Below are 17800 nucleotides of genomic sequence, written 5' to 3' on the forward strand. Positions count from 1 at the left end.
AGGGAGGGAGGGAGGGAGGGAGGGAGGGGAAGGCAGGCAGAGGTGTCAGTGGTAGAGAGTTTACAGAGGTTCAAGACCATGGTTTGATCTACAGCTCTAAAGCACAACAAAATACAAAAAGGAAAGAGGGAAGACAGAAACAGGAAAGACCAGGTCTCCAAGGGCGTGAAGGGTGGGAAACCACTTACTAAAGAGGCTCATCATCTGTAAAGACATAAAAAGGAAGTGGGCAGGTGTCTCTGACCAGGGACAGCTTCATGGCTAGGTAACACTTGATATGGCTTTGGGGGATGTGGATCATGAAAGTAACCACTGTAGGACAAAGTTCTAGATCACAGAAAGATGGCAGAGGAGGGAGACCGATCGATTCTGGAGTGAGTGACAAGGGTTGGAGTGAGCTCTCACATCAGCAGAGGTGAAGCTGCTCTGAGTTGGATAGGCGTCATGCCTAGATGCCCAGGGACACTATTTTGTGCTACAGACCCCTTGTGGCAGCCTCCATGCCCACTTTGATCCACAGACATTTTCTGTTGGTTGACAAAAATTCTTTAATGTACTTAAAGACTCCATACATCTAGCTCTGACCAACATATTATGGTCTTGCTCTAAACCTTCACTTCTTACCTATATGAGTCATGACCCAAGATGTGAGGTGAATAGCTAGTCTAAGAAAATCAGATATTCTATTAAGTCCCCAGCCATCACGTAGAGCTTCCAGAGATGGGCCCCACTGGGATCTGAGCATGTTCTAAACCTGCTGAGATTCATGTCACAGAAGTTTCTCAAAACAGGTCCCCGCCTCAAATGACAGTCACACTTTTGGGAGGTACTATGTTTTAAGAAATACCTTGAAATTGTTTGTGATTCCCAAAGCTTCTCTGGTATTTTGTTTTTAGTAGCTAAAAGACTGGAAAGAGTTTACTGTAAAATGTATGCCCCATCATAATGATGAGTTGAAATTAAGTTCTATAGTTTGAAAAACCTCTAGTAAAGCCAACAGTTTTGTGTGCACATTGTGTGTTGTGTGAGGGTTGTATGTTGTGTGTTATGTGTTCTGTGAGCAGTGTGTGTCATGTGAGCATTGTGTGTTGTGAGTGTTGTGCGTTCTGTGTTGTGTGTCTTGTGCTTCCTAGACTAGTACTGCTTATTTCAAAACTGTCAGCTGCATTTTCTCCCACTGGTTCTCTGCAGCACAACAGGAGACTGCCTTGAAGTAAATCCCAGCTGCTGAGTGCTGCAGGCAACAGAACTGAGCCTTATCTCTTCTCAAGGCAGCCATGGAAAATGCACGGTATATTACAAGTTTCTGTGAGCATGTTATGTCACTGTGAAGTGATTGTGCTTCACGGTTACATGGTTATCACAAAACAACTGACAAACTTCAGGTTAGCCAAAATATTATCATGTGTAGCGTGTTGCTATTTTTTTGTAAGTCAAGGGTGTTAGAGTGCTTCTTTCCATTTTTAAAATCTAAAATCCCATATTTAAAGTGATATTTACCACAAGTTCTGTTGCAATAATTTTTAATTATGTTAACTCCTTTCAGTAGTGTGGAAGAATTGGTTACAAGTATTTTAAACATAATGAATGATTCATGCTTTGTCAATAATACCCGTCAATGAAAGTTCTTGGAGCTAAAAATAGACCAAGTTGCAAGCCAATTTGGTTTAAAAGTAGAATTATAATCTCCTTTTACATAGTTTACCAACACAAAGAGTTTTTTAAAAACGTATTTTTTTCTATATAATTACAGCAGAGGTGAGAGTAAGAGAATTACTGTAAGAATAATTTTACTGAACTCACTCCCTGGGAGCCATAACTCCTGCCCCATGGTCCAGTTTTTCAGGCCCTTTGTCCTTTTCCATTGCTGAAACTCTGAAGTTTAAAGTGTTCATTGATTAGCCTGTATTCCACCAGAAGTGTACAGCAATGTTTCACTAATTTTCCCCTTCAGTTGATGCTTTACTTGTTTACAGTCTTTCCTGTGGTGTTGGGAAGGTAACCTAGCACCGGCACAAGCGATGGTCTCCCAGACCATGCGTCATTTCCCCGAATCCCCCGCACCAAAAACACGGCTTCCCAGAAACCTTTAGTCATATTCAAATTCCACTGTTCTGGTTTCCATAATCAAGTTATTTAAATGAATTTCAATAAACTAAATCTGTTGGTTGTTATACTTAGAGATAGAAAACAAAATAGCAGACATATCCTTATCGGAGGGACCAATGCTAAGTTATTTCTTAGCAACAGTGATAGGAATTTTGAGATTTCTAATAAATTACTGCCATTTAAACCTGGAATTCATTTGGCAATCTCTTGGTAGATTTTAGCAAATTGACCTTTACATATATTTTGCACCTATTAAATTAAAATACATTTCAGTTGCCTAGAAATATGGTTGGAAAATTCGTAGTATTTTTTTCTGTTAGTCTTGCAATATGACAAGGCTATTCTCTAAATATTTACATCATTGGATAATATCTATGTATTTATGCTAATTCTGACTTAACATTTCCAAAACTTAATCTGTTAAATTAAATGTAAGCTTTTAAAGTATCAGACCATAGATCTTGTAACTTGGTACAAGTCAGACAGCGTGACCAATCACATTATCATGGAACATTTTAATGCCCTTTGCTTCCCACCTTGGCCACTTCCACTCTCATATAGAAAACTTCCAAAATATATATATATGAGGATAATTTTAAACATGAGATTTATGTTGCTATAAAGGATGAATCCTTTATAACCACATAAAACCGTTGTAACCAGGAACTCAGTCTCAGTTTTACATAAAAGGGAACATATTTTATCTTTAATGCCTCATTAAGCTTTCTGGAAATGGCAATATTCTAGAATATTCTAGGTGAATGGCTACATATGTCTATATTTTTTCAAAAGTTCAAATATCTTCAGTAGAAAAATCATCTGAATAAATCATTTTTTCTGATAATTAAAGGCATTTTCTATTATTATTAGTCTTCTATTTAATTTTGCCTTCATATAGAGATAACTTTTTTGACAGCCATCTCCAACCTCTGATTCTTCAAATAATGGAACACAAGCTGCCTGTCTAGGCCAAGGTGATAACCTGTGGTCTCTCAAAAAGTCACTCTATATTTAAGCCCCAAACTTGTATATATTTGTGTGTAAGTAGGAAGGGGTGAGTGTACAGATGTGTGCATGTAGTTTGTATGTGTGTGTGTGTGTGTGTGTGTGTGTGTGTGTGTGTATCTGTGTCTGTGTCTGTCTGTGTGCATGTGTGTGGAATGCATGTTTGTCTGTACATGGGCCACAGGGTACTGTTGAGAATACAGACTCAGGAAGCAGCTCCCCGAGTCCACATGCAATCCCTCTCACTTCTTCCCAGCTGTGGAGAGTTTGTACTCACTCCTTGACTTCCTGGGAGATGTGAACAAGTATCTTTTCATCCCAGATAGAGAATCAACAACTGCCCCCAAAGCCATTCCACCCAAACCTAGTTTTGTTGACCAATGCGTTTATTGGGGTTACTTACAGGAGTGCAGGCAGCTGAGCTGGCCAGTGTCCTCCCCAGCATCTGTTACTGCTTGTATCCTTGAGGAAGACCTTGTAAAAATTGTCTGTTTCAGGAGCTTCCTGAGACTTGTAAGTCTCCTTTACTTTCTGAGACTTAATGCTCTCCCACTGGGAGAAAATATTTTAATTTGGAGGAAGTGGCTACAGAAGAACCCTCTTCAATATTCTCATCTTATAGGGTTCATGTAAGACTAAATCAGGCAATATATGCAAAGCCATAACACATTTGATCCCTAGTAAAACATTAATGTGATACCCTCATTGGCAATTTTTACATTTTAACTTTATGTCTGCCCTTTTATTTATGCAAGTGTATAATGGACAGTTATTACATGTGTCTGTCACTTAGGTAATTTTAAAGATATGCCCATGTGAACACTTAAAAATGGAATTTTCTTTAGACAAATGCACAGAATCAAAGAGCAGAGACGTGGTCATCAAGTCAGGGAGGGATAGAGAAGATGCAGGGCAGCGGCCATAAACCTAGCTTGCTAAGGTGAGTGAGTCTGGAGATGTCTTGTACAGCAGGAAGTCTGGATTTAATAATACTGTATTGTATACTAAAATTATGCTAAAAGTGTAGACTATGGGGAGATAGTAACCCTCTTGACTTTAGCAATAATGTCATTGCTGTATTAAACATGCACACATAGAAGTAATTTTTCAAAAGACCTGTCAGTGGGACATTTGGAATTGTGATCCCTTACCTATATGGTAAATGGGGTTGTGTGGCTCGTCACTAGTGAAAGGCAACAAAGGAGGGAAAATAACCAGGATGTATAGCTCTGTGATGTGCCAGCTGGGCTAACAGTGAAATGGGCTGCTGTAGTCACACGAGGGCTAATCACACACCTGCAGGTTCATGGGATCCCTGCCAAGTAGGGATGCAGTTGTGCTCACTGAAGGATAGAGGAAATGCCAAGGAAGTAGCCATACTACCATGTTGTCACCTATGCAAACTCACAGTGGGTTTTCTTTTCCAGGGTGCCCCTAAGCCAATAGCCATCGAACCCTGTGCTGGGAACAGAGCTGCTGTCCTGACTGTGTTTCTCTGTCTACCGAGAGGATCTTCAGGTGCCCCACCCCCTGGGCAGTCAGGTATGAGGCATGATCCAACAGTGGTAGCAAACTTTTGAATGAGGAGAAGAAAGAGTTGTACTAAAATCTCTGATAGGACCCTTACAAGATCTAATTCAGAATGTGGCAATGAAATCTTATTAGCATATAAACTGTCACACAGATATGTACATTCTATACGTTGGCATTTGCCAGTGTTTTCCTTATAGACAATGTATGTGTGTTGGTATAGCTTGTTGTAACTTATCTACTTGTTGTAAGGATACTCACCATCATGGTAAGACCTCCTTGATGCTTGTGGACAGCTTCTGTTTTCCTAGTATGTGTGGCTTATAGGAATTATGACTATGATGAGAAATCTGCATCATGGATGTGGAACCAGTCCAGGGGAGCGGTGTGTTTAGGTGGCATCAGGAAACATTTGCTGGATTTATTCTCCCTCTCACCTCCAGACAAGTGGAGTGGATAGGCTAGGCGTTCTCTTTCCCAAGGATAAACAGAGTGATTCCTGTTCTGAGTCCCCTGTTCCTACCTGAAAGCATTTTGTGATTTGGGAGCTGATTGTAAGTATGGTCGTGGGGTTTCTTCATTGAGGGGATGGTGTGAGCGTAATCAGGAGTCAGATCACACCACATATTTGTGTCTCTGTATTCGTGTTATAATCTATCTCCCCCAAATTATCTTTGTGATACCCTTGTTGTCTTTTCTGGTCAACTCTTAATAGAAGGAGTGTTTTTGAGAGCAATGGTCATTCCGGATCTTTCTCCTCAGTTCCTTTCATACACAAAACAAAGTGCCTGAGCCCTGGCGCCTTCTCCTTTACTGTGGTAGACATCGAACCTGCCTCCTAGTTATGTTATCATCCATCTCTTCCCACTGAACTTTGACCTTGCCTTGATTGGTATCGCCCCCTCCCCCAAAATGGGAAATATGCAACCTTACATCCTTTAAGCTCTAAATATATGTGCTGCAAAACGAGCCCACTTGGACAGTTTCCGGCTCCTCATTTACAGCCCCGGCAGCTGTCTTGCTGCAAGAATTTCTATCTGAAGTTCAGCAGTAAATGTTTATTCAAAGAAGAAATCCACCTACACCTTCCTAAACACTGGGTGGGTGTCTTTGATCTTTTAGCACTGCCCAGGTGAATAGCATGCAGAATGGAGAAGCTGGGCCCTGGTCAGATGAGATGGATAATTATAGGAACTGTGCCCAGCTAATGGAAACATTGTTTTTAAATCTGGGATGATTTCCAAAACAAACATCCCACTAATGAAAACAAGCCAATGTTCCCCTTGATCCTTGACCAGAGGACTCACTGATGGGAGAAAGTGGAGCAACTTCAGTATTCTGACCCTTTGACCTTTAACTCTGATTTAAGCCTAGTAGCTGTGTGGACCGCAGCTACAGCCATACTCTCTCACTGAGGAGTGTTACAGTTCCTCCTGGTAATACTGCTTCACTGTGTGACTTACACGGTGCTCTCAGACTTTCACATTTGATCTTCACAAGGCTGTGAACTGGGTAACACAAAGCTCTGAGTGAGAGCAGTCAGGTGGTGAAAGCCCTGTGCTTCTACGAGCAAGAAAAAACTGGAGTGGGGGAGGCAAGGGTACAGAGAAAAGAGGAAACAATGTATAACTGTCAGAGTTCCATCTGTGGCAGAGAGCGTATTTCTCTATAATCAACAGCCCACGGCTTCATAATTGAAGCATTTGAATTGATGATGACGATGACTACAGGCCTGCCCCAGGTAGATCGATGAAACACTGAAGTGGTCTGCATACTTTCTCCACATCTTGGGAAGTAAATGATGTGGTGTGTGTCTCCATTGTGTATCCATTGCTGTGCATTATTCAAAACAATCTTGTTGCTTGTTTCTTTTTTTAAACCCTGTAAGTTTGCCCAGGTATCCTTACAGGAACAGGAATATTTTTTGATTCTATCCTTCAAGATACACTGTTACCTATTGACAGACAGCCTCTTCTTTGAAATCTGTGATATGCTAATGGCGGCTAGGGTGATGGTTGATTGACAGGTGTGAAGCAAGCAAAGTAAAAATGTCAGTGGGACCCTCAGAGTGCTAGGAATACCGATGTTCATTATAAAATTCAACTTTGCTACATCATCGGTTATTTTTAATAGTAAAGTATTTGGAAATAATAAAATAAGAATTTCTTGACTGTCTAAAATGCAGTGTCTGCAGGTTCCGGACACAGTGGCCCTTGCTGGTCCTCTTCTCTCTCATTCAGTACATCCATGTTGAGGGTGGAAACACACACTCATGGGTACAGAAAGAAAGAGAGACGGAGAGAGAGACAGAGAGAGAGAACTTTCAGGATTCTAAATCTTCATTGACCGAGTCTGGATGACAGTGTAGGTCACCACTCTATTTTTCCTTCCTCAAACTGCATTTTAGCACCTAACAGTGAATGTCTGAAAACCCCAGTGGCCTTCTCCTGCAGGAGCAGCTAGGCATCTTAGGCAAATCAAAAACGCGTTTGCTCTCTACTAACAACTGCTTCTGTAATATTGAATGAGTAGAAGTGGCCTTTCTTGAATCTGTCTTGATAATATGAACTGCCTTTGGCCTTCGTCTAAACCAAGGTCAAAGAAAAATCTTCACATTTAACCTGGAGGTTGCTCCGCCACGGATCTCTTCCTCAGTATTACTTGTTCAGTCCTGTTGGGTTGTTGGTTGGTTGGTTGGGTTTGTTTGCTTGCTTGTTTGTTTGTTTTTCATACAAAGTAATGGGTTTCATTCTGACATTTCTGTGCAGTAGGGTATCATTGAATTCTCTTCTTATTTGTCCTCTTCTTGGTCCTGTCCCTACTCTACCCCTCTTGGCTCCCTTTCTCCCTACAAATTGTTCCATATATATGTTCCATATATACAAATTCTTCATATATATGTTCCATTCTCCTGTCTTGACACCCCCTCTTTAGACTTTCTCCTAATCTGCTCATCATTTTAGGGCATGCGTGAGTGTGTGTGTCTGTGTGTGTGTGTGTGTGTGTGTGTGTGTGTGTGTGTGTATCTGTGTCTATGTCTGTCTCTCTGTGTGTGGTGCTTGTGTGAGTGTGAATGTGTTTGTATGTTTATGTGTGTGTGTATGAGTTCGTATGGTGTTTATATGTGTCTGTGTGTGAGTTTGGTGTTTATATGAGTTTGTGTGAATATTTGTGTATGTCTCTGTGAAGATAGGAGTATGTGAGTGTGTGTGGTGTGTTTTGTGCTTCTATATATATAATATAAATTGAGGTGCTCATGTGCAGTTCTTGTACTAGGTGGCTCAGAAGTAAGGCACAAGATATCAATTTTTTTGTTTGTTTTGTTTTTTTTATTGTTTCTTTGTTTCCAATGTCTGTAGGGCTGAAGTAGGTGCCTCACTTACCCAGCAAATGTGCTGTGTCTTGTGTGTGTGCTGTGAGCAACCCCTCCAACCCCACCGGGCTCTGAGTTCATGGTGAGGTCTGTACTGTTAGCATGGTTCACCATGCTGTTTCTTTTCCTGCCTCAGAATTCCTGCAGAATTCCTGTGAAGCAGTGCTGCTGTGTGACACTAAGCCAAGCTTGTCTCTGATCACCCGGACAGCAGTGTCCCCATGTGTTTTAGAGTACATTAGGATGAAACGTGGACAAAGTAAGTAGGGCTTTGGAGAAACACAAATTGAGAAGGATAATGATCACCACCTTTCTGATGGAAGAGTATGGATCCCACAATTTATGGATTCTTCCTAATGAGATTGATATAAACGCTCTTCACTGGATAAAAAATTCCAGTGCCCAAATGTCCACTGCTAAAAAGAAGCAGTCTGTGTCAACTAAAGCCAAATTTTTACTATGATGCTGTCCATATATGACTCGTTTTTAAGTATTTTATAATTATTCTGTGTGTAGAGGTGGGGCACGCAGCGCCCCATGTGTAGAGTAAAGGACAGCTTCTGTGGCGTCTCCTCGTCCCTGCTCCCTTTATGAGGGTCCCAGGAGTGGAACACCGGTCTTCAGGCTTGTACAGGTCCTCTGCCCCCAGGTCATCTCCCCACCCTAGGCTATCATCTCTGACCTTAACAAGACATGCTGCTGGGATGTCTAAGACCGCGATGTCTTACTGCAGGCTTAGAACTTTGGGCAAGATGATCAGACTTTCTTAGAATAATCTACAAGTATTGCATAAAGTTCAAAATGATATTCTAGCCACAGTGTCACTCACACATTTACTGTTTAAAACAATGATGAAAAGACCTTTGAAGTTTAAAAAGGAAAGAAAAATAACAATTCTCAGCCAGCCATTGTATTAGGACACACACACACAAGTATAAACACATAGACACATGGACACACACAAACATACTGTACACATACACACATGGGCACACACAAACACATGCAAAAATATGTACACATACATGGGCACACACAAGTGCATGAAAAACATATGTACATATACACACATGGGCACACACACACACACACACACACATATGCACAAACGTATTTATTGCTTCCAGGCCCTTTGTGAAGCTGCTGTGACTTCCATTTTACCTGAATCTCAGCAGAGATTAAACAGTTCGCCCAGAGTCAATTCACCTAACAAATGAATGAGCCAGAATTCAAACCCCAGTGTTTGGGACCCTCCGCCTGTATGCCACTGTGATCTCCATACAGACATGAGGTGTTTAGATATAGTCATTAGTTCTGGAAGAAAAAAAAAAAAAAAAAAAAAAACAAATCTAGTCAAGAAAGACATGGAGGGTCCGTGCTAATCAGCAGGCTTAAGAGACCAAGAAGAGTTCATTGATCTTTCCTGGTGACATAACTGCAGGAATTTGATGAAATGCAAGTATGTGCGTGTGATGCCTTGTCTGCTCAGAAAGCTGTGATGCTGTGGATGATAGCAACAGGCGTGTCCAGTTGCTTGGCCCCTGTGATTACGTCTTCTCTGACTTATGATCAACTGTGGACTTCTGTGATGGTCCTCATCACCCTCAAAAGAAGCCCTTTGACAAGGGAGGGGGCTCCTCTTGTTCAGAATGCAGGTAGGACTCACACTGCCTCGGGCAATGGCAGGAGCAAGTTCTCCTCTGGGTTGCCTGGCCTTGCCAGCCTCAGCTAGTTAGCTGGGATTACAGAGCCAGATGAGAATCCCTCCTGGTGAGTGGTTTGTAAGTCCAATTAAACAGCTGGTTACCCTCAAGATAAAAGCAGCGCCCCTGTTGCTTTTCTCTCCCCCGCCCCCAGCTTGCATAGCCTCTCAGGCATGCAGGCTTTGAGAACTAGTCCTGAAGAAGGAGGCTCCTGGGTCAGATCCAACGCAGTCGCTTCAAGTCCTGTATCCAAAGTACATGGCCGGTGTCTTCAGCAATGGAGACTTCCCTTCAACCTCTGGGAGACAACCAAGGGCAACGGCCTGTACTGTCTTGAGAATCTCTTGAGCTTCTCAAAGAACTCAAAGACTTCTCATGCCTGGTCCTGTGGGTTTGCTGCTGTTGTTGCTGTTGTTGTTGTTTTTATGTATTCTATCATTCTTGAGGAAGCATTATGATCCTAAGTGGCATAATTCCATGTAAATGCATGCATGTGTAATATTCAATTTTGTGAAAGCAAAATCCTTTTTCAAGCATCCTCAGTATTTAGTCCCCAACCTTTGTGCTCCTCCCAGTTGAAGCTCCCCTTCCCCCATCTCCATTTCCCCTTCATAGCGCCTGCATCCTGCCCTTTTCTAGAGGTCTGCCACCACCCATGGTCACCTTTTCCTTTTGTAGTCTCTGTTGGTCCTGCAGATCATATGCTCACATGGGAAGTTTTGGAGCCACAAGGGAAGGAGCCTCTCTTCCTGGGTCTGTGTCACCTCACTCAGTGCAATGGTTTCTAGCTCCATCCATTTTATCTGTAAATGTCCTGGTTTCAGTTTTCTTCTCAGCTGAATGGTGTTCCATTGTGTATGTAACACGTTTTTCATTACCCATGCATCAGTGGAAGGGCATTCAGGCTGTTTGCATTTCCTGGCTATTGTGAATATTACCACCATGAGCAGGCCTGTGCGAGTGTCTCTGGGGTAGCGTGCCAATTGATACAGCTGGGTCATATGACAGAAAGTTCCCTGGAGTCAGTACCAGTTTGCAATCCCACAGCCCTGAGTGGGGGGCTACCCACTCCCCACACCCCCCTCCAGCATTTCCTGTCAGTCTAGTCCCTATATTATTTGCATATTGGGGAAATGGAGATAATTCATAGTGTCCCCGCTTTATAAGTGAATAAAAGATCACTGTCCCCCACAATCTTTAGAGATGTATTCCAGAAGTGCTGGTTCTCAGTTATACACTCTGTGCTCTCAAGACAGTTCTTAAACAAGGTTCCCATTTTCTAGAGCCTCTGGCACCTTCACCCTAAGCAGACCCTTCCTTCAGAAGTCTGCATCTAGATCTTCACACTCATAGAAACACTTCTGCTGATTAGTCTTCACACTCTCTACCAGAGGGGGCAGAAGTAAGAAATCGGGCTACTTTATTATATTCAATATAAATATCCAGCATGTTTGTTACTTTTAGCCTCAAATCCAATATTGCTCACAGCCAATATGTTAATCCGCACAAGGGAAGAAAAAGTGTGGATTAATAAATGACAGAATTAGGGTGAGAACCCAGGAATATAATTAAATAAGAACAAATGTCTAAAATTGTTGTTGTCTCTAAGAATGCTTGATATGCAAATGACCGCAAACCCACAGTAGGGAAAGGCTCTGTCTCTGTCCAGAGCTCTCAGGCCAGTGTGAATCCACTTGCTCCTTACATTCGCTCAGACGTGTTTTAAACGCATCTGCTGCGTGCTAGAGCTTCCACATTTGGAGAGACTGCAACCTTCATAGATATAAACATGACACAAATAATCATGCAAATAAACCCATCATTTTAAAAAACTAGTTGCGTGCAATGAACAGACGGTATGGAGGAGAATTAGAAGAGATGTCTGATTACTCAGGTTAGTGTTTTCCACAGTAGTCGCACAGTGATGGCTGTAGCCCTCTCGACGCCTTCCCTCGGGTCTCACAGGCCACCACAGCTCCAGTAGTATTGGACTGTTGGATATCCCTCCGCTCACCTCCTGGGCTTCCGGAAGCATTTGCTTCTCCTGGTGTTCTGCACCCTGACCTATGTCAGGTTCCTACTTAGAATGCGTGGAGAGGCCGTGGCTCGAAAGCTCCTCTGCCTGCGTCTCAGAGACTCCGTGAGTCCTTTACAGACAAGGTTTTCTCTTCCCTGGGGTCCAGCCTTAGGGAGTCTCTGGGGTTCTTTCCATCCAGTTAGGAAGGCTTGTTCTGTTTCCCAGTCCTGCAGCCATAAAAGCTCACCTGCTGAAGATCGATCTCTCCCCGGCTTTCCTGCTGCTTAGACGGAAAGTCAAAGTCACCTTCCTTTCCTTTCCCCTTCTGTCTGCCCATTCCTCAGACCAGACCTCTCTCTCTCTCTCTCTCTCTCTCTCTCTCTCTCTCTCTCNTCTCTCTCTCTCTCTCTCTCTCTCCCCTTCCCTCCGTCCCTCTCTCTCTCTCCCTGCCCCCTCCATCCCTCCCGCTCCCTGCCCTCTCTTGGATACTGTAGTCCCTGAGACCTGAGCCCACAGCAGACAGAGAGCAGGCCTCGCCTTTCTATTTCCGGTCCCACCATGCTTTTCCCAAGCCTTGATTTCTGAGGAGGGAAAGGACCTCTGGCTCTACCCATCACTCCTCACAGACCCACGAACCATTCACAGTCTGTGGACATATCCAGAGATAAACTTCAGGGCGGGCGGCCCTCCCGGTCATTAGCCCCTTTGACGTAGCGCCCCTCAGTTGTACCCATGCACACAGCAGCCTGAGTGAGTGGTCTTCATTGAAATCTCTTCAGCCTCTTAGACCTGTTGGTGCTATAATTCTATTCCTCCCTGCTTGCTTCTTGCTTGCTGCTTTCTCCTTTTTTTTTTTTTTTTTTTTAATTTTTTTTTCCTTGAGACAATGCCAATCTGTGTATCCTGAGCTGGTCTCCAACTGGCCATCCCTCAGCATCTGTCTTCTGCATGCTGCAATTACCTGCAAAGCCACCACACCTGGCTCTGTATCCACTCTGTCCTTTCCCTCTTGGGCTGCCTGTTCTCTAGATTCAGTTCAAATTTCACTAATGTTCCACGAAGCCTTTGTAGCACAGACATGCATGAGGGCAATCAGTGAGAAACTTTTTCCTCTTCCACTCTGACCTGGCAGCCATAATGACCATAATGGACATCCCCTTACCTGGTACCCAGGCGGAAGCTGCCAGCAGGTTCCTGGCCTTACTATTTGCTTGATAAACATTTTATTGACGAGTAAAATTGATTAGTCATAACATGTAGAACATCTCATCAAAAGAAATCAGTTATACAAATGTACGTAACCTTAGAAGGTTCGGTTTTGTGCTTCATTGGTTCCTGAAGCATTGAGGCTGTGTATCTCAAGGAGTAAAATTAAGCTGAGATCTGTACTTTTGATGGAATATATCTGGTAAAAATTAGTCGCTTAGATTTAAGATTCAATAAAATCAGAATATTAGTGAAGGTTGGCACGAAACACTGAAGCAAGTTCTGTGTCTCCCACACTCTGCCCATGAAGCCTGTCATAAAATGTTCTATTTCACAATATTCATTTTGATGTCTTCCTATGGTGATATTTTTTTAAAAAATGAGATTTAAATTTGAGATAGCACAACTGGGTTTAATACTTTATGTGCAAAACTTGGATTTCGTGGAGTAAAGGCCCACGTATTAGTTTTTCTCAGGAGAGCTGTGCCTCTCCAGTGAGTGCTGCAAACCAAAGCATCCATTCTCACCATTGCAGCCATCACACAGCTTGTTCAGACGCTAGTCTGTGCTCCAAATGTTTTTAAATTCTTATAACCCTAGAAGTTATGGAGAATTCACTTTCATCACCTGGGAGGACAGTGAACTCGTGGAAGTTTGGACACTTGCCTACAGCCACATGGTAAATACATGTGGAGCCAGAAATTTAAAGTCATAAAAACTTCACCTACAATGATGTTATTCTGACTCTCATCTGGGGTCAGCTGGGGCTTTTCATAAAGAGAGGGACTGCTTCTGAGCACAACTTGAGCTTCTCTGTAGCCACTGTCCCTTGACAGTGGGGTGGCCCTGCTTCTCCTAGCCGAGGTTTTAAATTTCATCCTTGTGTCATATTTAATGGAGAGTAATTGATTCTTGTGTTAAAGAAACAAAGAAAAATACCAATAGAAAGTCTAGTGAGCATGAAACATGCTTCCACGTTGGTCTAACCCTAAAATTTGACTCGGGATAAGAACATTTCTCCTAAAGGGGCAGAGCGCCTCACGCTGAGTCAAGGCCTGTAGCCAACACACTTCCCTTTCCCTGTCCTTCCTCCTGTCCGCCACCCCGTTTTGGTAGTTCTATCATTGATTGATAAACAATTGCTTTGGTCAAGGAGAAAGTGGGGGTGGCAGGAAAACTCAATAAATAATTACAAAACCAGGGCTGGAATCAAGGTCCGTTCACAGCAAGCTGCTTCTGAAGTAAAATCAAGACATCACGGTACAAGTGTCCTGACTATAAATTAAATATAAAGAGTAAATCTGCTTCCCTTTGGACTCCTTATAAAAAACATCACGGTAGCCTATGGAAAACTGCAGCTCATGGATTTGAAAGAATCTAGGTGAAGCTTGCTGATTGGCAGCCAGTGTGGCTTCTGCGACACACAGACTGGAATAAACAGCAAGTGCACAGCTCTCAGATGAGGCAGCTGGCAAGTCAAAATCCAGGTGTGGATGGACTGGGGGGTCTTGTCCTGACTTTCAACTGTCACCTCTTTGCTGTGGCCTTACAAATGGAGACAGCACAGGGTCTGCTGTTGAGTCAAGTGAGGCTCTACCCTCAAAGCCTTATCTAACCTGTACTCTTACACATAGGCCCCCCTTTCCCATGCCACTACTTAGAGATTAGGCCCTGCATACAGATTGGGTGTGGGATGGACAAAGGACATCAAGGCTCAGTCCTGCATTAAACAAGGGTGGATGGGTAACCCTGATGGCAGAGGACTGTAATTTTGCGATTCACAAATAGTGTTACTGGGTACCTGTTTCTACCTCACGGTTTGCAAGAGAGAAACACACAGCACCTACCAAACAGGAGGAGTCATGTTTACAGCTGAGCTGAGGCTGCGAGTAAAGGTCTCCGAATCCCTCATGCGGAGAGGATTTGGCACTTCCTAGTGTGTATTTTACCATGGCAAAGGTCTGTCTAGCCCAAAAAAGAATGATAATTTTCCTCTTAGCAATTCTCAACTATACAACACCTGCCACATGGAGCCCAGAAGTGTCAGGCAAAGGTGATAAAATGTGGGTCAGATCCAGGGAAAATCCCTACATAAACATTTTTCTAGGGCCCACCTCAGTGTAGTTGTAGTGAGTAAAATACTCAAAGATCAAAATTCCTAATCATCTTTTAGTGGAGTTTTGTGTGTGTGTGTGTGTGTGTGTGTGTGTTTGTATGTGTGTGTATGCTATTTTACAATAAAATTTAAAATAAAAAAAAAATGTAATTCAGTCTCAGATCCTTCTGTGTACTGTTCAGTAGTGTGGTACTGTCTACCAGAGCTGTTATCAGCACGAATGTGTGTTCCTGCTAATGATGGTCCTGAGGGAGGCTGAGAAGCAGCAGGAGAAATGTAATTCCCCAAAAGGTAGCCCTTGGCTATAATTACGTTAACTCCTTAAAGCCACAATGGTCTTTCTCAAAGGGCTTTTAAGGAAAAAGTTAATGACCCTCTGAGAAGTAAGTAATTTATCTCCAGCTATCTGCCTTATAATTTGCAAATGAGCATAGGCCATGCAAATTGAGCAGACTTCCTTAATTGATGGGCAGCACTGTCCTGAGCTGTCACGCACCAAAAGCACCAATCCTCAGCGAGACTGTTCACTCCTCCTTAAAGCCTTAGACTGGTCCAGAAGATGACTCCAGGGAGGTGGTCTGAAGGGTCCTCCCTAATCCCTGGGATTGTCTCTTAGAAACCCTGGGGAGTAAATGGATTCTTGTCCCCTGAACCCGCTGTCTGATATAATTTGAATTGAACCTTGAAGCCCCTAAAAGTCTAGATGTGGTGACCATCACTCCGTTCCATTTATCCAACAAGCCAGGCAAGGATCATCAAATCAATAACATGACTCTGCCATCTGCCTTCGCCTTGCTCCCCATCATAATGAAAAATGACTCCTTAAGTGTTCAGAGAGGTGATTAGCTCTGAAGGCCAAGCTGTAATGGGAGAGGCTTAGTTACATTTGTATTCAAAACTTTACTGGTAAAATGGAAAGGAAACTGTGTGTCCATATTAATAGATACATAAAATGTATAAATGGGGTAATTTTGTATTACTCTATTTATGCATAATATTATATAACTGCCTGAACACAGAGCTGGGAAGGGCAACAAAACGACATCTGGCTCCGCCAAGTGCCTGCTGTCACAGCTGCTGACCCTGTCCGGAATCGTCTTGGACAGACAGTTTCTAAAGACATCCCCTGAAAGGCATGCTGCTCGCTCCCGAGACAAAGTCATTCTGTTACTGCACAGTCCCTACTGCAGTTTGATCTCATTTTCTTTTGTTCCCTATCTACTTGTCCTTGTCTCTCCAGAAATAGAGAGCAGATGATTGTACTCTCTAGCTAACCTACCGCGTGCCACAGATCAACTCCCGAATCACCGCCAGTCTCAGTGTGCACATCCCTGAGTGGGGCCTCTCATCTTTGCTCAGGATTCCATCTTTCTTCTGACTTGTTCTGACCCTCAGAGCTCTCCCAGCTTCCCAGATGTCATTGACTCAAGACTCTGGGACCATGTTGGGACTCTAGATGATGTGGTTCCCTCCCTTTGCTGGTGAGATGAGGAAACTGAACTCCCTGAAGAGACTTCCTCAGAGACAAAGGTCCTCTTGGCCCTTTGCCCACGCGTTATTCTCTTGGTTTCCAGCCCCTCTTTTTAGAACCAACTGCCCTGACAATGGCTGCCTTCCGACTCAGCACTCTCCTCTGTCCTCCCTGGCCTTTCTGACCTAATGCCTGCTGCTCTTCTTGTATCAGAAGAGGGAGTGATTTGTTTCCATTAGTTCCTCTGATGTTTAAGCTCATGCTGTCCTCAATGCTGTTCTTGATGGAATGTGGCAATATGATTATTTTAGAGAGAGGTTATATGCCTCCTGGTGCTGTTTTCTGAAGAAACTTTTAAACACACACACACACACACACACACACACACACACACACACCATGGTATGAGCTTACCAAATTGCCCCTTTGCTTGGACCTGTCCCTGTGCACCTCTATTGCACTCCACCAAAAGAAAGCCTCATCTGGGGACCACGACCTTGTGGTGGTTCCTCCTGAGAAACCTTGTCTCCATCTCAGCCATCCACACTCCACAGCTTCGATTTCTTTTCATTCACTGCTATAAAATTTTCATTATTCTGTCTTCACTCCACCCAGGCGAGCTAAGGGCAGTAACTCCCTCCTATCATTATCTGCTTGCTGATAAACGATGCCCAAAGCGCACCACAGGATCAATGTACTGCTTAATCCTTTTCCTCCTCTGCCTTGCTCACCTATGCCTGTGGTCGCTAACCTCACAGGATCCAGCTCCTAAGCTGGCTGTGAATTCACACTTTCTATTTCACCTGATCAAGTACTTGACATCTGTGTTTCACTACAAGAATTCTAGATATTTCTCATTTAAAAACAGGAGGAGGAGGAGGAGGAGGAGGAGGAGGAGGAGGAGGAGAAGAAGACATACTTCTTAATATCTGTCTCCTAGTCTGGTTTCTGAAAGAGAACTAAAACTTCATTGAGGTGAACTGATTCCTCTGTCCCACAAATCTTGTTAGTCACTTTCAGTGTGGGTGATTCTCTTCTCTATTTAAAGCATTTCTTTGGGTTTCTCTTCATGCAGAAATATATGCTGTGATGGTTTGTGATGGTCAGCCATAAGATCCTTGGTTTTCTTGAATTTTTCTAATATTTTTCCTAAAACTTTAGTTCCACAGACTTCTGTCACCTTAGGGTTTCAAGCAGGATCAGAGGCCGCTACTCATGTGTGTGTGTGTGTGTGTGCGCGCGCGCGCGTGCGTGCGTGCGTGCGTGCGTG

The 17800-nt window shown here is 43.2% G+C and overlaps 1 protein-coding gene across 2 annotated transcripts in view; it reads left to right on the top strand.

Moving 5' to 3' along the window:
• Atrnl1 (attractin like 1) overlaps positions 1-17800 on the top strand; it is a 518026-nt gene that overhangs the window by 418921 nt on the left and 81305 nt on the right. For both annotated transcript variants that reach the window (XM_021219342.2, XM_029541782.1), the window contains one exon: positions 4542-4656. In XM_021219342.2, the coding sequence (XP_021075001.1) occupies positions 4542-4656 (115 nt within the window). The remainder of the gene's footprint in view (positions 1-4541; positions 4657-17800) is intronic.

Source organism: Mus pahari, chromosome 1 (assembly GCF_900095145.1).
Source record: "Mus pahari chromosome 1, PAHARI_EIJ_v1.1, whole genome shotgun sequence".
In the NCBI taxonomy this organism is placed as follows: domain Eukaryota; kingdom Metazoa; phylum Chordata; class Mammalia; order Rodentia; family Muridae; genus Mus; species Mus pahari.